Source organism: Molothrus ater, chromosome 3 (assembly GCF_012460135.2).
Source record: "Molothrus ater isolate BHLD 08-10-18 breed brown headed cowbird chromosome 3, BPBGC_Mater_1.1, whole genome shotgun sequence".
In the NCBI taxonomy this organism is placed as follows: domain Eukaryota; kingdom Metazoa; phylum Chordata; class Aves; order Passeriformes; family Icteridae; genus Molothrus; species Molothrus ater.
Genome location: NC_050480.2, coordinates 47,044,979 through 47,068,781, shown reverse-complemented (window position 1 = coordinate 47,068,781; position 23,803 = coordinate 47,044,979). Strand labels below are relative to the sequence as shown.

Genomic DNA, 23,803 nt, shown 5'->3' with positions numbered 1-23,803 from the left:
TTAGGCCAAGGAGTTGTCTCTGGAAAAGAGAGACTCATATTGCCTTGCAACAGATTTCCTGATTTATAATCTCTCATCCCTTTGTTTGTTTGTTTCTTTCCATTTTTGCAGACATTTGTATTTCAATTGGTGTTCTCCAAACTGCAGATGTTCTAAGTGAGCTAATCATGGTGATAAAACTATCTATCCTTGGTTTCTTGCAGAGAACCTGTAGCTTTGGAGGCTTTGATTTGACAAATCGTTCCCTTCATATTGGAAATAGTTCTGACCAAATGGTGAGTTTGAGAAGGTGCAGGCTTGAAATAGCATAAAATGAAATGCACAGTAGAGTTATAATAGACTGAAGTGTAATTTAGGCCTGTAATAATAGTTTGGGAATCCAAGAAAACAGAGCATCTTTGTTAACCTCAAACTTCCTTAGCTTTGAGAATAACATACCCACCCATATCCACGTGTGTATAAGTATTTATATACAGTATGTGCAAAGAGGTAGGAACAAGTGATCAAAGCACAGATCTGGGGGCACATCTGTGGCTATTCTTATATCTGACTTCCTCAGAGCATCACCCAAGGCAAAACATGTGCTTGCTATAATTCCTTGGTAAAAATATTTACTATTTGGAGTGGCTAACTTTACTGAAGATCTGCAAATTATTTGCATGGAAGTCATTATGTAAGAAGTTCATTATTAGTTTTCTCATTGTATCTCAGACCTCTGGAGTAGACCAGGATCCCATTGTGCTGGGTGCTGCACAATTGATCTCAGAGCATTTTTGTATTAAAAAAAAAAATAACACATCTCCCCTGAGAATTAATTCCATTTTATGTTAGTCATGTTGATCCCACTGTTACTGTTGGTTGGCCTGTGGCCAAAAATAACAGGACAGAAATGAGCCTGAACATTATATCAAATGAAATTGTGAGCATATTTTTTCCTTTTGCCCATATATGCTTTTCTTTTCTGTTTCAGAATTGGATTTGATAACCTTCCTGTCCACTTAAATCAAATCTAAATTTTCAACCATTTTGTATGCCAGCATTATATTATTTTTTATGTCAGCTGGGGTTTTTGGGCATGTTTTTTGTTGCCTTATTTTTTTAACATCATAAATTACCCCTAAATTTGCTAAATCTGTGGGTGGCTATTTTAGTCATCAATTTTCAACTCAGCAAACAAATTAACTTCTGAACTTACAGTGTTTATCTTTAAACATAGATATTTGTTTTGATCAGATTGGTTTTAATATAAGAAAGTGTGAAGTCTAGATGTTACATTTATCCCTGGAAGCATCAGTAGTGGGAGAGATGCAGTGTACTAGATCAATACATGCAGATCAAAGCAGGTTTTTTTTTCTTGAAAACATATAAATCCATTAGGTAGAACTTTTTTTTAAAAAAGATTAGGCAAAAAGCTGTCCTTAATTTCTGGTAAAAGATGAAAATTACCAAGGAAGTTGTAATTATGAACAACTTTGAAGTTGAATTTCAGAGAAACTTCTTGTAAGAACATTGATGAAGTAGAAAACATACATAAATGTAGAAAAAAGATAAATCTTTAATGTACAATATAGTACATTTATTTTAGGGTTTGCTAAACTCTTGTAGCGAAATTGAACTAGATCAGAGACCAAACTCAGTAGTCAATCTTTCTGGCCAGATGGATTTTGGTCCTTTTTTGTGCTGTGATTTTTGGTGTACCCTTGCCAATGGAGGGTGCTGGAGAACATCTAATAAGAGCTGCATTGCTCAGTGGTTCTTGAAACAGAGTAGAACATGTTTAATGTCCTGGACAATCTGAATAAGGGCTGAATCATACAAGTTTAGTAAAATGTCAGCTGATCCATGTTAACTGTGTACTTGTGATAAAAGTAAGTGCTCAGTACCTTAAGCTGGTTTAGAAAAGGTTAAGTGAATTCAAAGCAGCTGGTCTTTGTCATCCACTATACAGGGACCAGCTAATTTAGTTTGTCAGTACCCTGTTGTGTGCCTTAAAAAAGCAGTGCAAGTTTAACCTACCATGGTTGATGGATTTAGTACATTTTTTTTGTGGTGTTTGGTTTTTGTTGGGTTTTTTTTTAGGGTGAATAGTAAAACCACAGAGGTTAGCAGAATGCCTGTCTGAAAATAAAAAGTAAATTTAGGTAGCCAAATGTAGATATCCACATATATATATTTAAACAGAGATATATATTTGGCTATATCTCAGAGGTACCTTTATTCCTGTTAAACTCTTTGTAGTATTGAACAACATGAGCCACAACTACTGTCGTGTGTCCTGTTAGAAAGGCTTAGCCTGAAACGTAGGGTTTTCTATCAGATCAAATACTGAAATTCAAAGGATAAAGGAATCCTAACAGTCCCCAGCACATCCACACACAATACTGTCACAAATCAGGCCTTAAGAGTAAGCAACAGTGGACTGCTACAGTGGTTTGTAGCAGGTCTCAGCAGTGAATTTGAAACAGGCAACAGGACAGTGTGCTGCTGTCCTGTGTCTGCCTGGATATCTCTGCAGTAACTGATGGCTGAGGGAGAAAATGGCTCTTCTATTTTAAAGGCTAAAGCCCTGTTTTATTTTGCAGGGCAAAGAAGGAGACTTTGTTTATAAAGAAGTGATCAAATCACCCTCTGCCTCCCGTATATCTCTGGGCAAAAAGGTGAAGTCTGTAAAAGAAACAATGAAGAAAAGGATGTCAAAAAAATACAGCAGCTCTTTGTCTGAGCAGGTATGTAAGGTCTGCAGTGGAATCCACTTAATAATGTGGAAGCGGTAATAAATATTGATTCCCACACATCAAGGCATCTCTGAAGAAATTTCTAACAAGATTATATGGTGTGACTTATTCCTATGTTCTTATAAAATCCCTCACTGTGAAATGGCTTCCTATAGATGCCAGTCCCATGGAAAATGCATTTTCAGATTTTCATTTAAGTAGCTCATCAGAAGTCTGTCATTGATGGCATTACACACCTCACTCTCTATTTCCATTTCTTTTCTATAACAATTTATTAGGGAACCAGCCTGTGACACAGGGTCACAGTAATATATTTAATCTGCAATTTACACCCTAGTTTAAATTCCCAGCATAACTTCACATATACACAGCTCTTCTCTGCTATTACAGGTCTCTTCTCCATCATACCTTGCCCTATGCAGCAGCCCATTAAAACAAAGGCCCAGTCTAGTCAGAAAGGGGCATCTGTCAGAAGGTTTTCCTATTATTCTTTCATTACAGATTTTTATAGTCTATTCTTAAAGGCAAACCTGTAGTACATTAGTTCTAAATTAGACTTTGAATTTCAGTGGCCTAGAAACAATTGCTGTCTTTTTTCCTTTTCCTTTAGTGGAGTGTCAAAAATCTTCGGCATTTGTTTAAAACCGGGCTCGCCACTTGGACCGTGTAAGGAATAGGTTGGAGAGGCGCTGGAAAAGCAAAGCTCTTCCTGGTTAACACCGCCCCCCAGTGGGCTCGAACCGCTCGCGGGGGATGCTCGCAGTGGTGGGAAATCGGGAATGGAAGTTTTGCTCTTAATGCAAAGCCTTAGTGCCTGTAAAAGGAGCACTTCATAACATTCGTAGTAACAACCCCAAACTGAAGAATCCAGAGGCACCAAGAGAGGCAGAAATATGGCCAGTGCTTTGGCATGCTTTGTGACTACAGAATCCATTTCCTGCAGAACTGTTTATTAGCCATACTTATTCATAGCCAGGGCAGTGCTACACTTATGGTTATTTAATTTAAACTTAAAATTAAAATATTTTAAGGTATAACATGATTTAATATTTATAAGAAGATGGTTTGGTGTCTGACTGGCTTTCCAGTGTGCCTCTGCAAAGTCTGCCAAGAAAAGGGATCCTTTGAGAAATTGCTTTACAGTGATTTAGCAATACTTCTGCTCTCTGTCACTCTAAGATTGACCTAACCTCTGAAGTCATAATGCTGGGATCAGATTTTCCTAATGATTCTGCATCATAGTGCAGATAATAGTGCAAATAGTGGTAATCCAAAAGCTTTATGGCCATGCATCTCCACAAAACACTCTTGTATGCAAGCTACAGTTCTTTTGTTTTCAAACTTTATGGCACAGATGTTTTAGAATATTTATAACTTTCAGGCATCATGATTCAAAGTATGTTCTAGTATCTCTTTTTGCATGCATTAAACAAGCAAAAGTTATGCTGGCCACAAATATCTGCTGCTTTGCTTTAACTGTACTTCACAGAGGCTGACAGAATTTCAGTTTGGGAAAGACCCTTTTGATTTTCGGTAATGTTTGACTGTATGAAAAGAGAAATTGTCTTAACTATTGTACCCTGAAGCAACCAGGATATACACGTAGCAAAATCTTTTTATTATGTTTATCAGTATTTGTACCATGCACAGGCTGCATTTTCTAGCTAATTCTTTTTTTGTTGTTCTTATAGATAAATGAGCAATGATATAAAAAAATAGCTGAAAAAAAACGCCAAAAACATTGCTTCATGTCTTACTTGCATTGTCTGATTTTTTTGGGTTAATCTTTGTACAAAATTCTGATTCAAAGATCTGAATTTGGCACTAGCTGTTTTGCAAGTACTGCTGTCCAAAATATAATGTGTCATGAAAACCCTTGAATTGAGAGTTTTGTGCAAGGGGTTTTTTTCTACTTACAATGCTAGACAGAAGTTTTCAGCCTGTCTGATAAAGAGCAGGGAAACAGAATCTTTTTCCTTGGCAGTGGACAAGCAGCTCCCCTCAGTGCCTGTGTTCATTTATCAAACTTTAATGGTCCAACCCCTTTCAGGAGTCCAGCCCTGGGATCATGCCGGGTTCCCCGCAGTCGCCACCACCAGACACTGACTCTCTGGACAAACCCAAGCTGAAAGCTGGTGGCTCAGTGGAGAGCCTGAGGAGTTCCTTAAGCGGTCAGAGCTCAATGAGTAAGTTCAGTTGTAATTGTGTTGCTCCACTTCTGTGGCTTCAGGAGCAGAGATCTCCACTGTAAGCAGAATCAGAGAAGGTCAAAGCAGAAACAGTGGTTAAAACGTGGAAAGGCTGAAGGGTTAGTCATTAGGGGTTTGCAAAGAACTGTAAGCTCTTTGGTGCAAAGGCAGGGCTTTTTTGCTTTTTGTTTATACAGAATCCTGAAAAAATGAAATCCTGCTTTCTAGCTACTGGGTCCTGCTATTACAATATAAATATTCTAATATTAAATTAATGTAATAATGAACCTGTTTACTACTAATCAAGTAGTAAACAGGCTTATCTTCCACTGGCTTTCTCCTGAGCACTCCAGAAGGGCCTTCCACTCTCCCTTGAGAGAAACCTTGAGTTTCTCTCCTTAACTAGTTAAAGGAAGGGTAGTATTTAAAACTTCTCTGGTTTAGACTGTCTCTACAGGAAACAGCCTGAATGGAACACATGTGATGTGAGCTTGCTACACTATTCACCAAATTTCTGGACTTGAGAGGGATTCTGGAACCCCCTTGCAGACTTCAAAGCTGATTTGCCTCACAAACGTTTTGTGAGCAAAATTTCCCAGAAATATGTCATCAATCTCTTGTGATGTGCTGTAGATGAGACACTTGTTGAACAGCTTCTCTGTTAAATATTGAGGGGGTGAATTTAGGAAAGCAGGAGTGCAGAGTAGATTTGCTAACTCTCCCATCCACATGTGTGTATAAGAAGAAGCAGCATTTAAGAGCTTTTAACTTTGATTACCATGCTTTGTGGAAAGAAGACCCATTTTCTGTCTCGTCTGTTTGTGAAGCTTCTTCACAAATAAACTTTTTTGTGAACTGATACAATGTCCCTCACACAGGTGGTCAGACAGTGAGTACAACAGATTCCTCAACCAGCAACAGGGAGAGTGTGAAATCAGAAGATGGTGACGATGAAGAGCCTCCTTACAGAGGACCTTTCTGTGGGAGAGCCAGGGTTCACACTGATTTTACTCCGAGTCCTTATGATACAGATTCTCTGAAGCTCAAGGTACCAGCTATATCTGTTTTTAAGGAATCAAACATTTATTTTGCTAAAATTCTAAATTAAGACCTTTTTACAAAAACTATAGAATTCTTAATCTTTTAATGAATTCGTATCTGTTTTTGAAGGCCTTTAACCTGTCTTCGACATTTAAGATTTCCTTATATCGCAATTATAGAACTATAGCAAAGTGTTACAGACCGTAAGTAACTACTAGTGTTTCTCTGCATCCATGGAAAGACACTTGTGTCTTTAGTTTCTGGAAAATTAAAGATGTGCCATGAACTCATTTCCGTTTTGCAAGAATTTTGCTTGAAAGATTGGAAAAGTACTTTGTCTGCCACAATGAAATAATCCTCAATGGAAAAATTTTCAGAACTCTTGGAAGGAATGTGCATGCACCTGCACACAGTGTCTCTTAAAGGCATTTCAGTTAATATAATTTGTTTAGAGTTAATATTGAAATGCTTTGCTAACTGAGTGGTCACCACCCTTTAATTTTTCTGGATATCAGCTCTGAGTATTTGTAGTTATGCTGTAGTCAACTCAAACTATCTGGCTCCTTATATTCATTACTTAAAATTCCAAGGGCAGCTAATCCCTATTAAACCAAATGTATGTAAGGTAATCTCTTGAGGCATGCAAAAGCAGTTGCATGTCCATTTCTTTGTCATGGTCAGGAGCACATTAGGAAAAGCAACTTTATCAGTTCCCACTGCATTGGCTTCCTTTGCTCAGGAGATCTGATTTGAAATTCTGCTCATATACACTGTGTTCTTCTTTGCACAAATTTCAGGTAGTTGCAAGCATAGAGACCTTTGTACCAAACAGCGCTGATGCTCTACAGAGATGTCAGCAGGTTTGTGAATCTGGACCGTTGGGGTCCGTTCCAGGATCTTTTGTTGACTTGCTCTGAGGCATATCACCTAATTCCTTTTTCTTCCATTTGTAAAACAAGTTTAGTCAGACATCTTTGCAATTGCTGTGATTAACCTTTTGAAAACTGAAGTGTGTTGTCCATCCCATGTACATAGAAATCCAAGTGGGTGCGTTTGCTGAAATACCTGTCAGAAAGCTAAATGGCTTTCTTGCTTCTTTGGTCTGCAGAAAGGTGACATCATTGATATAATCAGCAAACCCCCCATGGGCACTTGGATGGGTCTGTTGAACAACAAAGTTGGCACCTTCAAATTTATCTATGTGGATGTGCTTAATGAAGAGGAAGAGAAGCCGAAGCGGCCCACCAGGAGACGGCGAAAAAGCAGACCACCCCAGCCCAAATCAGTTGAGGATCTCTTGGATCGCATCAATTTGAAGGTCCAAATTCTCTCTGTCTCTGCTTACCCTTTCACTTTTTCTTGCAGGAAGGGGACCACGCCTTTGGAGTTGTTAGTTCTGGAAGCTACACACCAGATTCATAATCCTAAGGATTGTCACACTGCTTAGTGGAATCGGGTCTTAGCTGCAGAGGGAAAATAGCTGAAGTGCAGAACTGCCTGTCAGGCATGATGAAGTGCTGCAGGCTGTGAGTCGTGTACACTCAGACACTGGAAATTGTTGCACAGTATGACCACAGGCTAGCACACTCTAGAGGCAAGCAAAAAGTGTAAAATAACAACAGTTATCCTGTCTTTAAAGACAACATTTTTTCCATGTTTCTATTCAGAAGTGCTTGGGATAAATTGGTGTGGCTGTCATTCACCCTTCATACTTGTCCCCTCATACAGAGCCATGCCACGTTGTGCCTTCAGGTAGCATGGTACCCAGGCCATCTAATACACTGCATTCCAAACACAACAGTATGTGCAGTGTTCTAGTTCTGGCACAGCTACCTCCCTGAACTCAGAGCAGTGTTTATGCAAGCTACAATGCTATAGTTTTGCTGTTGTGCATTGGTTTGCACTTACTTAACTTACTGCTTTTCTTGCTGGTTGCAAAAATCTCTTTTAGTATCTTTATTGACAAAATAAGTTGAATAAGTATGTTGTCTTACCACTCATTTTTTTTCCCTTTGTGCAGGAGCACATGCCCACTTTTCTGTTCAATGGTTATGAAGATCTGGATACCTTTAAGCTTTTAGAAGAAGAAGATTTGGATGAACTGAACATCCGAGATCCTGAGCACAGAGCTGTTCTCCTCACAGCAGTGGAACTTCTTCAGGAATATGATAGTATGTGGGATGTTTGAGGTTTTCTGTTTTACTAGAGCTCTGCCAAGAACCTTGTGAACCCCTTAAACCAGAAAACTTGTTCCAGGATTTTGATCTTTTTTTTCCTAATATAGTTATTTCCAGGGTAATCCTGCGTAACGTTAGATTTTTGAGAGGTGATGTAAGACTTCTTTTATTCTGCTGGAATTACTCTGTTTGTGTAAGCCTTACCACCCAACTTATTTAATTAATATCAAGTGTAAAACACATAACACTTTAGAATACTGATGCTCAAGAATAAATCATGAGATTACCTACTTAAAGTAGGAGGCTGAGACATAGAGAATAGGAAAGAAGAAATTTCCAGATTAGAGGGAAGAAATTAAGATTATCAAGAGTTTAAAAAGTGAAATCCCAGAGGGCTGTGGATAAAGTATAATGTGAATTAATTTCATCACATGCTTTTGGTTCTTGGACTGTTAACTGCAGGATTGTAAAGGTAGCTTCAGTTGTGTATATGACAACACAATTTTCAAAAGCAGAAAATATATCAGTCAAGTGCAGAGTGAAAAACAGTGATCCACCTATCTATGTACAACAGTGCGGTTTTGCTCACTGAACCACGTGGTCTTGCACAAGTGGTTGCAAAGACAAGGAAAAGTGGAATAAGCCATGGCAGTCAAATGCAAGGGTGTTTTTGCTGCACAGGAGTAAGCAGAGCCTAGCTGCAGCAACCTAAGACAGTTCTGAATTTGCCCTTCATCCCCAAGTGTCAGCAGAAGGTTGATATCCACCAAGCAGAGTCAGTGGAATGGATTGTGTGAGGGCATTCTCAGCTGCTTCTGTGCAAATTCCTATGTTTTAGCTTAAACTTCCATAGCAGCTATTTAAACAGCTGTTATTAAGTGGGAAATGCTTAATTCAATTACAGCAATATGTGTGGTGAATATCTTTAGACAGTGCTGTGTGGCCTGTGTAGTCTTGTTCATTTCCCAAAGAGGCACCCACTCTTTCCTTGCCCTCCTCTAGCTACTAATAAAGTTGCAGTTACAGAATTAGTTTCTTTTAACTTACATCAGAGTAGCTTTTTGTCACCTCAGATGAGCTTCTCTTCATTATTTGCAGACCTATTTAGAATGATAAACTTCCCTGAAGTAATAATTTTCTTCAGGACCTTTCAATTTTGGTTTGCAAACTTGAAGATTTGGTGGTCGGAAAGTGCAAATTCTACCTCCAAGTCAGGATGATGAGGAGAAAGAGAAATGGAGACCAGACAGATGGAATCTGGGAGGGGCAACAGCACATAGTTCTACCCCATAATTACCTGTCATGTGCTGAGAGTAGGAATTGGAATAACCATTTCTGACATTTCATTGCAGAGGGAATGAAATTACCACAGCATAAACTGTGTTCTTGTATCATGACACTGATTTTCTGTATCTTCAGCTCCAGATTTAGCTTCTTTACGAAATATGATTCCTGACAAAAATTCTGGGTAAATTCCTGGAATCCAGTGTATGCAAGCTGGATGGACGACACTTGAGTGTTGGCTTTTTACATAGACCAAGGAAGGAAGGAATTGCCACCATAAGTCTCCTTCATGTCCCTTCCTCCTTACTTAGGGGACAGTATCTAATGTGCCAGACTCAGTCCCAATCCTTCTTCCAGGTCTTCTGGAAGATACTTCAGAGTTAGGATTTTTATTTTTTTTTCACTTGACTTGATTCTTTTCAGCTCTTTTGTTCTGCTTTAGGTGTTGGAGGATTTTTTTAAGTCTTAGAAAGAACTTTGACACAAGCATTTTAAATAAATTTCTGTGGTGGTAAGTTGCAGAACTTGGCCCCAAGGCAGCTGAGGAGCACAGGAATTCCATTCTGCATTCATTGTGTACCATGCTGCTCCTTCACACTCTTGCTGAGGCTGTTGTTGATAATTTACCAAACTGGATGAATGTTTCCAACATTTGTGGTGGCTTTTCCTAATGCTCACTCTTTTCTGATAGAAATAATACAACAGGAAAGATCATAGAATCCTTTAGGTTGGTAAAGACCTTTAGATACACCAAGTCAAATCGAGTCCACCACTAAACCTGTCCCTAATGGCCACATCTACATGTCTTTGAAATACCTCCAGAGATGGTGACTGAATCACTGCCCTGGGCAACCTGTTCCAGTACCTGACCACCTTTTCAGTGAAGAAATTTTTCTTAATTCACAAACTAAGCGTCCCCTGGCACAACTTGAGGCCGTTTCCTTTAGTTCCATTGTTTGTTGCTTGGCAGAAGAGGCTGACCCCCACCTGGCTACAACAGTGCAATTCTAGAGGACATTTACGTCTCCCCTGAGCCTCTTCTTCTCCAGGCTCAACACCCCCAGCTCCCTCAACCACTCCTCATAAGGCTTGTGCTGCAGACCCTTCACCAGCTGTGTTGCCCTTCTCTGAACACACAAGATAATGGTGTTTGAAATGGAAGGTTGAGAAGTTCAGCTGCATTTTCTGTTTGCCTGGTTTTTTTACTGTATTTTCACATCCTCTAGGTAACAGCGACCAGTCAGGATCTCAGGAGAAACTTCTCATTGAAGGCCAAGGCCTAAGCGGATGCTCTCCTCGGGATTCTGGCTGCTATGAAAGCAGTGAAAACCTGGAGAATGGTAATGGTGACAGCAATGAGCCTTACAGTTCCTGCAGTCTTTTCTTTTTAGAAGTTATCTTCATATATTTTTGCTCCTGTCCCTAGCTAACACCAGCTACTTCCTACTTTACTTTGTCCTTTGCTCTGACTACCTCTTTCCCTCTTGGCTTGAGACATTGGTTTTCACTGCTACTGTTGCTAATTTATTTATTTATTTGCATTAGTGGGAGACAAATCCGTTTCACAAAGAGTCTTTTTTTCATGTCCCTAAAGCAGCAGTCTTTCTCACTGCCATTCCCCTGCCTTCTCCACTCCCAATCATATTCTCACATGCCACCATGCCTCATGAGGCTTGCACTGGTCGCACACTGATGGCCCAAGTCTAAGAGACCACCAATGGAGAAGTCTCTGAGCTTTACTGAGATTAGGAGGATTTCTTTTGAACCCATACAAAATCTCTTAAGAAAAAATGTTCTTTATTTTAGGCCATATTTTTCTGTTTGCTTTGGGTTGCATGTTGCATTTTCCTCTGATCAGAAGCCAGCTGCGGAGATTTAGGACTTTTTAGTGTATGAACACTAGAAAGTTAAATTATTGACAAGTTGGCAAGGAAATAAACTATGAAAAAAATGCTAATGATAGCATTGCATTCTCATTGCCTTATCCTGCATCAGTGAAAGGTAATGCACTGAAAAATTACCAAGACAGATGATGTTAGTAGAGATTGCTGTCTTTGATCTCAAGAAACAGGGTATTGTGCTGATTGAGCATGTTTTACTTCAGGGATGGTCTAAACTTGTCATTAGGGATGAAATGTTAAAAGAGCTGAAAAGGGTTTGAGTTGGGCATTTTCACTCCAAGCATTTGAGCCACTACTTGGCCTCAGACTGACTGGATTCATTGCTTAGATTCACCATAAACAGGACACCAAGAACAGTATAAACAGATTCTGTATACCCCTTATAGTGGCCATTTTCCCAGTTTAAAATAAGAGCTAAGAATCCTACTCGTAGCATGTGCATTTTCTGTTAGTCTGCCCCTAAAAAATAACCATCCATTGAAGAAAACTGCAATTTGCTTTGAAGCTGAATGCCTGAAATTGACAGTATACTAAATTCCTAAAAGTGGAGAGGCTTTTTTTGTTGAATAGGAATCCACATCCACTAGGCATGCTGGAATAGAATCATAGCTAAATATATGGTATATGTGACAATTTTCTTTTCTTTTTATCTCTAAGCGCAATCATTATGACAGCTGTAACACTGAAGTTAAAGTGCTGCCTGTACATTTTCCTTATTTTAACAATATAATAAAATCTTTAGAAAGCAATTGGCATTGCCTGTCTTGTTGGATACTTATGTTTAAACTAATATTTCTGTCTGAGTTTTCCAGAATGTGAAATGCTGATGATTTTTATATTGTTTTTTATGTATGACTTGCTGCATTTCTTCATAATTTTTGCTCACAAATGCATTTACTGCTTGTTTTGAAAACCACTATGAAAAGAACCTTTGATTCATCCAGAGATTTTGTCAAGGCTATTTAATCTGAAAAGTACTCCACCTTCTTTGCAAAGTTCATGGTCCATAGTTGTTTATATGCATATTTTTTTCAAAGTACAGTATGTTCTCATTTAGGATAGTCATTTGTCTGGTATAAATATAACATGCAGATCTGCACTTTATAAAGGGCAAGTGCATTCTGAGAAGAAACCTGTCTTCAGATTTTCTGGGGAATGGTTATACATAATGCTTTTATGACTAGTTCAGTGTCCAGTTTGGGGCTGATACTGGATCCTTTGTCATCAGTTCAAGATTTCAGAGCTGCTCTTACATTTTGGCTAGAAAATGGTTTGCTATGTACTGTAGCAGAGTATCTTTTGTAAGTACTTTTCTGGGTCCCACTGAAGTAATACTTGGATATTCTCTTAGGTATCTTACAGCAGCATTGTTGTTTTATTTCAATTCACAGAGAGCAAGGAGCATGTAGTCTGTGACCTATCCAGTGTTAGACAGAATAAACCTCAGAGCAGGAAGTAACCATCCATGATTAGGCAGTTAGTCCATATAGAAACAGCCAAGGAGAGCAAGCTGTCCCTTAGACTTGTGACAGTGGTGCAGTTATTGGGTTTGTTTTGCATGCAGGTGTTGACAGACTGAGGTGCATTTGGAAACAATATCAGAAATCTGGTTCTCACAGGATTGGGCAAAAGCAGATAGCTACAGAATGGTGTAAGAACAGAGCATGCATATCTGATGCTTCCTAGGACAGTCTTGGGGAATGACTCATTTAAGGACTTCAGAATTTGGGTGCTGTTTCCTTGCATTTATCGATTTTCTTGAAACTTTTTATGGACGTCCCTGGTCTTCCAGGGACATAGAACCTCCATACCTAACAGTATCTGCATATAGACCTCTGTCATACTCCCTCCCAAGTCATCTCTTTGCTAGTCTGAGAAGGCCTATTAATTATTCCCTATAGGTCATTCCCATCCCTGTTCATGCCTGGCTTCTTTGAACCTTTACTTGTTACATTGTGTAGCTTTTTCAAGGGGATGTGAAGCGACAGGAATTGCACATGCAATGTGCAGTCTTGAATGAGCAGACAAACCACGCCGTTACCAGGTTGAGATAAGGGTGTTCTCTGATTTGTTCAGAAACTGATGCCCAGATTCCCATAGCACCAGGCAGGCAACCTAAGCAGTTCATCAGCATTCAGTCCTGATTAGTCAGAAAAGGAAGCAAAAGAACAGGTGGCCACATTGTCTAATGTAAGGTGCATTTCTACTAGTTTGTAATCAATAGAAACAGCAATGAGGCCAGTATTGTGCCATCATCTTTGTTGTGTCAACAGCAGTTTGAAATGCACCCAAAATACAGCCACAGAAAGCAATACCAAAATAGCGTTAATTAAATCTGGGATTTAGACACTGCATTCTATGTCTGGTTTTGCATACTTAAATTTCTGAGGACCGTCTTCCATAAGGAAAAAAATACTATGAGAAAGGCTGAAAATTTTTTGCTGTAGCTATGGTACTTCCAGAAAGATTCCCAAAGATAGTCCCCTCTCTTCTGAGGCAGGTGATGGCAAGGAAAGGAAAAGTTCCTTCCCTGTATGGTAATAGCAGGAAGTATCATAAGAGATGGACAGTGCTTTGTTTAGCAAGAATTGCACCATAACATCCAGCAGGAGAGTTGAAGTATTGCCTGTAGCTTGAACTGAACCTGGAAATAATTTAAACTTTGCATTCCTTTTGTGCAAGGATCACCTTTGTAGTCTTATTTTTTATCCACATATCTGTGTCATTTTGCACACATTTGAATCAGAGATACCTCTATTGTTTAGAGCCCTATGAAAGGCATTAATCTGCATAACTATACCAGCGGCTCAAAAGACTTATTACCAAAATACCAAATTATCAAAAATCACAAGAGTTATTATCAAAAATACTAATATCAAAAATGTGATTTAAACTTTAATAGCTATACACTTTAACTCTTTCAGGTTGTTTTCCTTTTTTTTTTTTTTAAGGTAGGCAATGTTGCATTTGTGGACATTATTTCCATAACTCTTCACTTTGTGAAAACAACTTTAAAATATATTTAAAAATCTGTGTTTAGAAAATATTACCTTCCTGTTTTAGTGTCTCAGAAGCATAATGAAATTATACCTGACAGGAGGAGAGAAGGAATAGATGAAAAAAGAGAAATAAATCATAGCTCCTCTCCTGATACTGCTCTTAACTTAAATCACATTAAAATAAATTACATTTTCAGCTACTGTCCTTTGTAAAAAGCAATAGCATTGAGCCCAGCACAATTTTTTAAACCATTTTGCAGCTGAGAGCTTAAAGATTGCATGTTTGGTTATATATGTTATAGACAAAATATTTTAAATTTCCTTCCATCCTCACCTCATTTGTGTATGTATGCCTAACAGGTTTGGAATGAACTAAAGATTTTTTTTTAATTCCACAAAATTTCTCTTTCCTTTTTTTCTTAATTTTCTATTTCGATTTCTTCTTTTTTATTCTATTCCCAGGCTACTTACTGGCTTTACACAGACATACCCCATTTCCAAAGAAATTACATGCTGCTTACTAGATACCCTTATGGTTTCAGTAGGAGCTTAAATTGCAGAGTAGTAGGGTTTTTCACAACTTTTCTTCTAGTGCTGAGGTTCCTGAGTGGGCTTTCCTAAAATCAGTGGAACCACTTATCTAAGAATGCACATGGATTTTGTAGCATGAGCTGTGACAGCAAGTCCCAGACAATACAGTGAATTACTGCCCAAGTCAGGCATGTGCTAGCAAATATGAATAATGGAAAGAGAACACTCCTTTCCATGCTCATTAAATATTGCCGTTAGTGCCTGGAAGCACTAAAAAATGAATGTAACATTTCTTACACATCTTTCTAATGTGATTCCAAGTTATTTTCAGAAGGCGGTGGCCTAGCTCCAGGAAGGGTGCAGACAGAGAGGTTCTTTCTGATACTTTTCTGAGTTACCTGAACTCAAGGTAGCACCAACAGAGACAACTTCAGTGTGGGATGTGTCGCTGTTAACATTTTGGGGAAATGGTGATATTTAGCTTCAGCTGAAGTGTGAGCAGTACAGCTTTTGAGAAAGGAGTTGCTGTGTGCTCGCATTTGTCCTTACGGGCTCACCTTGATTTTAACTTTTTTTGATGGGACTGTTTTCCTTATATCTTCTTGCGTGTAACCTCCATTTTCTTTGCTAGTTTTCTGGATACTTTGGTTTTTAAACTCATTGAGCAGAGTAAGAGGCAAGAGAAAGCAAGGTATTTATTGTTTTAGGTTAAACAGGTTCTTTCAAATGCAAGGTGAACAGTGTATATTATTCAAAAGCCAAGCTCTGAACTTCTAGCAGGATAAAACTCTGAAGGCAAACAGTACAAGAAAGCATCTATTGCTTAATATGCACTATGACTTGAGACTAACACTAACATTAGTCACACTTGAAACTCCTTTTTGAAACACTTCTCCATCTCATAAGATCTTTTTCTGTAAAACTCCTGCCTTCACTGCAAGTAGCCTTCCAAAGGGGCTGATGCAAAACCAGTCTTCATGCACTTTCTTGCTCTCTGTTTTGCAATTGCGAATAGTTTGCCGCTCATTTAAAAAAAGAAGTAACTATATTAGCATATAATTAAAAAATTCATAAACAGGGTGTTTTTAAAAAATCCTATGCAAACTAGTAAACTTTATTAAAAGATGAACATCATTATTTATATACTAAGATTAGAAACAAAGCAAACAATGTACATCATTTGAGGTGTTTCAGGAGGGGCCTGTCAAACCACTTCGGACAATGAGCATAGGGTATCAGTTCTAACTGTAGGATACAGTACTTCTACACTGAACAATGTTTATGTGAGCTAAACCTCAAATCTCTTCCAATTGGAGAGTAGGAAGGATATTACGTATTTTGGATGTATTTTACTTAACAGATAACAGTTGCTAATAAAGCTGAAGGTCAAATCAAATCTCTGTGCTTGAAATGACATTGAATTCTTCTACACTTCGAATTAACAAAAAAAGAATAAATAATTTTGTTTCAGAAGCATTTGACAGGGATCTCTTATTATGCTTGAGATTTTTTTTTTAATGGTGGATTTTTTTGTTCCTAGGTAAAACTCGAAGGACCTGTCTTCCACCCTCTAAATCAGCAATTGAGCATAGCTTTAGGGATTTCAGCAGAAACCAGCTATCAAATTATCCCACTCTTCCACTGAGCAAGTCAATAGAAACTCTGCAGCCAGGGGAAAAAGAAAGCCGGCTGGGTTGTACACATCGTGCTCTGAAGAGCTCTGTCAAGCCTCCAGCCATCATGGCTCTGAAGAAGAACCGCAGAAGTTTACCAGTAGCTGTGTGTCGAAGCTATGAAACTCTGGATGGCCCCCAGGGTGTAGATACATGGCCAAGATCCCACTCACTGGATGATCTCCAGGGAGAACCCAATACCAACTTACAGGATGCTAACAAGAAAGTAGGTTCTTTTCCTCAGGATTCACTGGATACAGCTAAAAAGGCAATTGGCTCTGCCTTGCCGCCTCAGTCTCACGGAGGCAGCTGTAAGGTAGATGATGTCATGGCTAAGCAAGGCAAAGGGGCTGCTAATTCTCAGAAGGGAAGAGCTAAGGAATTGAACTGCTCTGTAATGGAGACTGCAGGTGGAAAGCCTGCTCCATTCCCCCTGAAAAACTGTGAAGCTCAGCCTGCCTTAGTGATGCATCATGCAACAAGGACACCTCTGGAAATACAGAGTAAAGGTTTTCATGACCTTGCTCGGGCTGATTATGCTCCAGTCCTCAAGGGAGGTCTAGAAGCTGAGCAAAAAAGCACAAATGAAGCAAGAATGCAACCAAAAAATCCCTCTCAGCCACCACCTGTCCCTGCCAAAAAATGCCGAGAACGCCTTTCTAATGGATTATATCATCCTCCCACGACCACAAGTGGAAACCACTCAAGTTTAGAAGCACCATGTTTGCCAGTAAAAAAGACCAGCTCATCCACTCCCATTGATTGTCATGGAGTACCTGTCCACAGGACATCTTCTGAACAGGAGCCCAGTAGCCCTCCTAGCCCGCTGCCACCCTGGCTGTCGGAGCTCCCAGAGACTGCTAGTGTTCAGCAGCATGTGGTAAAGCTTGGTCCTGCATCAGCAAGGAAAGTCTCTTGCAGCAGAGGAATGGATCTGGAAATGGTGATAGAAAACAAGCTGCAGTCTGAAGACATTGATCTTACTGAAGAACCGTACTCAGACAAGGTAAGTGGTAATCACTGCAGTGGTCTTATTCCGCTAGCATTCCAAGGGATAGTCTGTCATTCATTGTATCGGTCATTTTTTGCGGGTAACTGGCCAAGATAAACCAACAATCATTGGGACATTAGACATTCTACAGCTCTTGTTTGTCTTTGCTATCAGACTTTATGACTAAAGTAGTCCTTGTGTTGTAGGGGACTCAGAAATCATCTTTTCAGTCCACTGGTGCCTTGGTGGCACTGGACATGGGAATGGTCTTTCTCTGCTAATGTGGGGGAATAGAGCTGAAAAAGGAAGTAATGATTAGATTTTATGTTTCCAAGAAACTCTGAATTGATAGCATCAATTAGTACATCTTCTTGTAGTGGGGGGAAGGAAGGAATCTTTTAGGGATTGCTTTTTTAGTTTTCCTGGAACCTTGAGGAAAGCTCCTTCTTGCTCCCATCCTGCACTTCTCTTTCTGTTGCATTGGTTGGTCTGTATAGCTACACTTTTTTAATCTGTCCTCTCTCCTTTGTGTCTGGCTGGGAACATTCAGCATGGTCGCTGTGGCATTCCTGAGGCTTTGGTACAGAGGTACTCTGAAGACTTAGAGCAGCCTGAAAAGGATGTGGCTACAAACATGGACCAAATCCGGGTAAAGCAGCTGAGGAAGCAGCATCGCATGGCAGTGAGTATTTCCATAAAGCAGATTTTCTCCTTTCTGAGCAGACTGTTAAAAGGACTGGTTGGTAGTAAAGGGAGATACTTGAGAAATCCTGGTACAGACGTACTCGTTATGTTCATCCAGCAGGTACAAGATAGATAGAAGTACTGCAGGGGCAGGAGGTACCTCCCCCAGTCCCAAAGGAGGACAGTCAGTAGTTGAAAGGAAAGTGGATAACCTTCTTTTGACCAAATAATGATCTTAAAAGTCTAAGCAGACTGCAAGCAGTGGTAACAGAGACTTGCTCACTAAGGATGGCATGTATTAAATGCTTCTGTATTAAAATTTGAAAGGTTCTACACTCCTTTTTCGTTTTTTAAACTGTACTAGTGTCCACTTCTCCTTAGCAAAAGCAGAAGGGAGAAACCATCAAAAACTTTAATGGCTTCTTCTGAGAGAACTTGGTCTGTCTGAGGAGGTAATAGGCAAAATTGGTATTCTCTTGCCTTACTGAGAAATTAAATGGATCACTTGAAAAGTCTTATTACTGGGTATTCTTTACTGATCTCAGACTGATTCAGAATGGTACATGAAAGCCAGCCAAACAGCCAAATACTGCCCACTGTGTCTATATTGCCAAAATTGTTGTCAGTGCTTCTGGCCGAGGGATCTGAGCCTTTCAGCCCACACCACTCTCATACTGACAAATGTGACATGAGAGAAGTTACATCTGCTATGAAATCCTACCAGTTTAGAAGAGAAAACAAAAAAAAGACTTGTTGTAAAACAAGCAGGTGTGTTTAACATTAAGGGTTCTCTGTTCTTTTTTTTTCACTCCCCAGATTCCAAGTGGAGGACTCACAGAAATTTGTCGCAAACCTGTATCCCCAGGACTCATCACCTCTGTGTCTGACTGGCTGATTTCCATTGGTCTGCCTATGTATTCCAGCCTGCTCACAGAAGCGGGATTCAACACACTGAGCAAAGTGCCTTCTCTGTCACAAACTTGCCTTCAAAAAGCTGGCATCACAGAGGAAAGGCACATAAGCAAGCTCCTGGCAGCAGCAAGACTCTTCAAACCTCTTGATCCAGAGGCAATTTAACATGCTCCATAGTGTGACATTGCCTGGTCGAGAATCCACTGCTTCTTCCTGCACCAGTACCACTCTAATCACTTCACATAGCTAAGGGGATCAAGGAAGTGGCTCCCCAGGACAGGCAGATATCTTCTTCAAAAGATATGAAAGTATTTGGCCACTGAAGGAGAAGAGAGGCAACCACCAGGTAACATAGATGTGGTACTTCCCTCCCCCCTCACTCCCATCTAAAGTATTCCTATTTCATAAACTGCACAGGGTTGGCCTGAGAATCAGAAAGCTTCACAGAATTAAGGGACCCTTGCACATTTTCCTCAAGTTTGTGATAGTGATATTAGTAACAGGTCTTTTGTACATCTGGATTCCAGGTACCTGAAATCAGTTCTAAAGACCAGGTACAAATCAAGGTGCAAATTCCAGTAGAAGCTGTTTGGCAAATGTCTTTTGTTTATTACAGCCATCTAGAGCTAAACACAAAGCCCTGCCCAGTCATCTTTGCTGTTGCTTGGTGTAGGTCCCAGTTGCTACGAAGTCTTTAGCTAGGCAGAAGTTGATGGACTGAAATTAGTTTTCAGTGTGGTCCATCTCTGTCACTTCAATGCAACTAACCCACGGAGAGTCAGAAAGCTTCTTTTTATTTGTACAGAGCTGAGGTCATTTTTATAACTGCTTTCTAGCAATCAGCTTTTTATTTGCCTTAAAATAAGCTTTTAAGCAGTTACCTAGTGTTCACTTTACCTGTTTTCACATTTCCCAAGCCTTGTTTCAACCTGTCACACATAAGTTGCATTTAGGGTGATTTCCAGCTGAAGTAGCTTCTATAAAATGCCTCATCATAACATCTCCTGTGTTGTAGAGGTGCTTTTACAAATGCAGGGATATGCTAGGTTTCGGTTGTCAGGTTAACTCCTTGTTCACTACAGTTTGCATTTACTGTTGTTACTAAACTGTTCCAAGATATACTGCCTTGTATATATGTAACTGCTTTTTATTTTAATCATATTCTGTGTACTGTGTTATATTGTCAATCATAATGCTGCAGCTTTGACTTGGTATCCTGACCATATTGATTCCAAACAGTGGGTTTCTGCAAATGAAAATTCACATGCATTGAAAAAGCAAATTGTGTCCCACAGAAATCATTAGACCCAGTAATTCCATGGCATGGACAAGAAAATTCACAGATAGTCTTATGAATAACACTGTGATTTTTAGAACACACCACTGTGTTACTATTACCTCTCACTGGAAAAGAGCATTGTTCTGACAAATGTGATGAACCATTTTTCATGATGCAGTGATATTTTTCTGCCTAGTTCCATGTGAAACGTTCCAGTCGCATATGTGACTAATGACAGATTTTATTTTTCTATATTGGGTACATGTTTTATATACCAAATACAAATTATCATGAATAGCACATAACCACCTTTTTCTTTGGGGTCTAAATGTGGTGTGTCCCTCAGCTTCTGCTAGAGCAGATACTCTGTGGAAGACAGAGCATGCTCAGTCTGGCAGGTAAAGGGAGATAGAATAGAAACCTGGCCACAGGCCAGGATGTGTGGCTGTTTCCAGTGTCAGTTCTGACATCAATTTACTGTATAAAACCAGACAAGGCACTTCACTGTTTGGTGCCCCAATTATCCCAGTCTCATACTGAGCTAATGACTTCTGATAAAATGCTGTCAGATTGATGAATGAAAGATTGTGGTTACTCCATGATTCCTTATTGTCTGTCCCTTTCACAGTTCATGTTTTAAGTGGATGAATATGCATTTTACTACAGATGATAACTAATTTGCCTTCTGGTAGAATTGACAGCTATTAGGTTTACTTCCCACATTTTGTATTTCACCAGTGTCTACTGCACACCATCATATGAAGGCACCTAAGTCACTGATGCAACTTGAAATTGTTCTCAAGCAAAACTCTTCAATATTCTCCTTGGTGCCTGATAAGCAGCATGTTCTGATATGACAGAATCAGGAGAGATAGAGCAGACATGTTTTGTACAGCTGGTAAAAATCTGTGCAGACTTGCCCTGAGCCCTGTGTGCAGTTTTGGGCACCAGAATATAAAAATTACATTAAGCTATTGGGGAGCATCCAAAGAAGGGCCACGAGGATGGTGAGGGGTCTGGAGGGGAAGCTCTGTGAGGAGCAGCTGAGTCTGTTCAGCCTGGAGGAAACTGAGGGGAGACCTCATTGCACATCCTCATGATAGGAAGCAGAGGGGCAGGTACTGATCTCTTCACTCTGGTGACCAAGGGAACAGCCTGAAGTTGTGTCAGGGGAGGTTTAGGTTGGGTATCAGGAGAAGGTTCTTCATCCAGAGGATGGTTGGGCACTGGAACAGGCTTCCCAGGAAAGTGGTCACTGCTCCAAGCCTGAGTTCAAAAGATGTTTGGACAATGCTCTCAGGTACCTGGTGTGACTCTTGGGGATGGTGCTGTGCAGGACCAGGAGTTGGACTTGATGCATCCTCTTTTGTAGCTCAGTATATTCTATGATTCTAAAAAATAAAAGAAAAAAATTTTTAAAAACTCAAGTGTTTTTTAATAATTATTATTTTTCTCTTGTTCCTCTCTGAGGCTTACATGGTGACTATCAGTAGGCCAGAGATGGAAAGAGTATTGAGACTTCCTGGGATTGCTAGTAGGGACCAGAACAGAGTAGAAGTAAGTGGACAGCAGTTATATTACAGTGAGGGAAAAGTCCAAGCTGACTATAGCAATAAAAAAGGAAACAAATTTCCTTGTGTTGCAGGGAAGACAAGTCATGTAATAAAGTTCTTCCATATTAATCACTTCCCCCTCTCTTAATAACAGAAGGAGAATTATGGGAATAAGCTGAACCTGTTTGCCAAACTCTCTTTGTAAATCCATTTTTTTTAAATGATTATGTGACCCAGGGAAACCAAATCACACCCATCAGGACTGGAGTGAGCAGTTTGAAATTTATGAGTTTTAATATTTGTTTTGTTTTCTTTTATAGACTGTGCTTTGTAGTCTTACTTGAATTACTATTTTAGTTTATATTCTAATCAAAAAAAGCCTTAAGCTTCTCAGCGTTTGAGCTTCCCTGCTGTGGTTTCAGTGACCTGTGGCATTCCCCAAGCAGCTGAGGTGGTGCATTACGAGAGCCATAACCTCTTGCATCTTCTTGCAACCTTCAGTGCTCTAAGCAAAAGTTCACTCATTAACTCTTGGAAAGCACAGAAGAAACCTGATACTGGAATCTTCATCTGCTCTGCTCAGGCTCACCATGTTAAGTATCTATCCATTATATCTTAGTAACTCAAACAGCTATTTAACAATAGAAGCAGCAAGCCCAAAATATTACCAAATGCCATCATAATCATATGCTTTGATCAATAACCTGTTGCTACCCAGGTAGCAATTCCCTGCGCTCTTCTATGAGCCTGGCTGTGGATGCAGACTGGGAGCACGATCAGAAGCATTAAACATGGCATTATTCAAACAGGCCATCATGTCTAAGAGCAGCAATAGTGGTCGATTCACCAAGTCACAGCTGTGCAGTTGTACTGTATTATTTTTAGAATAAATAATACTTTCAGTCCAAGATACTTTTAGCATTAATTGACACCCTTTGGGGAATCAAAACTGTCAAGCAAGTTATGTAACAACTAACAAAGTTGCACTTTCTGTATATGAAATCAATATTTAAATAACTTATTTTTCTCCATTTGCTGTTCTTAAATGATGTAAGTAGCTGTAATATACCAGTACTCAATATGTCCTGCAGTTTGCTTCAACCCAAGAAAGCTGTGTATTGTAAAGGAAAAAAAAACAAAAACAAAATATGAATGTGTAAAGATTATTGTGCTGTTTCATTTAGCAAAAAAATGGTTGACAAAAGGGTTTTCCTGTGTATCAAAACTTGTCTATAATTATATGTCATACTGTTCATAGATAAAAAGTAAATAAATTTCCATGGTCTCTCTCTATTTTTTTTTGTTGTTTTTTGTTTGTTTGTTTTTGTGGTTGTTTTTAATTTTGCAAACAGATCCTTATTTAGTGCTTACGTAGTGATGTATTATTTTGCTTATTTCTTTGGCCCTCACCCTGTCGCTTACACACTCTCAACACATCTACAGCAGGAGGAAAAGGTTTAAAAAAATTTGAAATATTAAAAGCCCAGGTAATTCAGGACTAGAAGCAGCTGTTAAATTATATGGTGTGAATCAGCACAGTCCAAACTTTGTCTGTTATATCCTGTGAATGTCCAGCTGCTGGGCTCGGTGACATATGTGTGAGAGGCCTCCCAGGTCTCCCCTTGAGAGCTTCACCACTTTGCAGTGGAATAATTAATAATTGGTGAACCCAGAGGAAGGGCCCATGAGTACAATGCTGTGGAGTTGTAGTTAAAGCTTTTGCCTCCAACAAGGGATTTCAAATCTGGTTTGCAAATGCAGCTCTGCTTTGTTTGGCTGGTGAGGTGCTGGAACTCCCCTGAGCAGCCAGGTAATGTCTCCAGTCTGGAATAAGATTCCAGTGTCCGGGGTTTG

General features: G+C 39.5%; 1 protein-coding gene across 5 annotated transcripts in view; it reads left to right on the top strand.

Annotated features, from left to right (window-relative positions):
- The window catches only part of LOC118684776 (SAM and SH3 domain-containing protein 1-like), a 535,928-nt gene extending 512,686 nt beyond the window's left edge, over nucleotides 1-23,242 (top strand). For all 5 annotated transcript variants that reach the window (XM_036379885.2, XM_036379884.2, XM_036379888.2 and 2 more), the window contains exons 11-20: nucleotides 204-275; nucleotides 2,583-2,726; nucleotides 4,786-4,921; nucleotides 5,803-5,972; nucleotides 7,074-7,283; nucleotides 7,986-8,136; nucleotides 10,653-10,766; nucleotides 16,398-17,536; nucleotides 18,072-18,203; nucleotides 19,022-23,242. In XM_036379885.2, the coding sequence (XP_036235778.1) occupies nucleotides 204-275; nucleotides 2,583-2,726; nucleotides 4,786-4,921; nucleotides 5,803-5,972; nucleotides 7,074-7,283; nucleotides 7,986-8,136; nucleotides 10,653-10,766; nucleotides 16,398-17,536; nucleotides 18,072-18,203; nucleotides 19,022-19,282 (2,529 nt within the window). In that variant the 3' untranslated portion in view covers nucleotides 19,283-23,242. The remainder of the gene's footprint in view (nucleotides 1-203; nucleotides 276-2,582; nucleotides 2,727-4,785; nucleotides 4,922-5,802; nucleotides 5,973-7,073; nucleotides 7,284-7,985; nucleotides 8,137-10,652; nucleotides 10,767-16,397; nucleotides 17,537-18,071; nucleotides 18,204-19,021) is intronic.
- The last annotated feature ends 561 nt before the right edge of the window (nucleotides 23,243-23,803 follow it).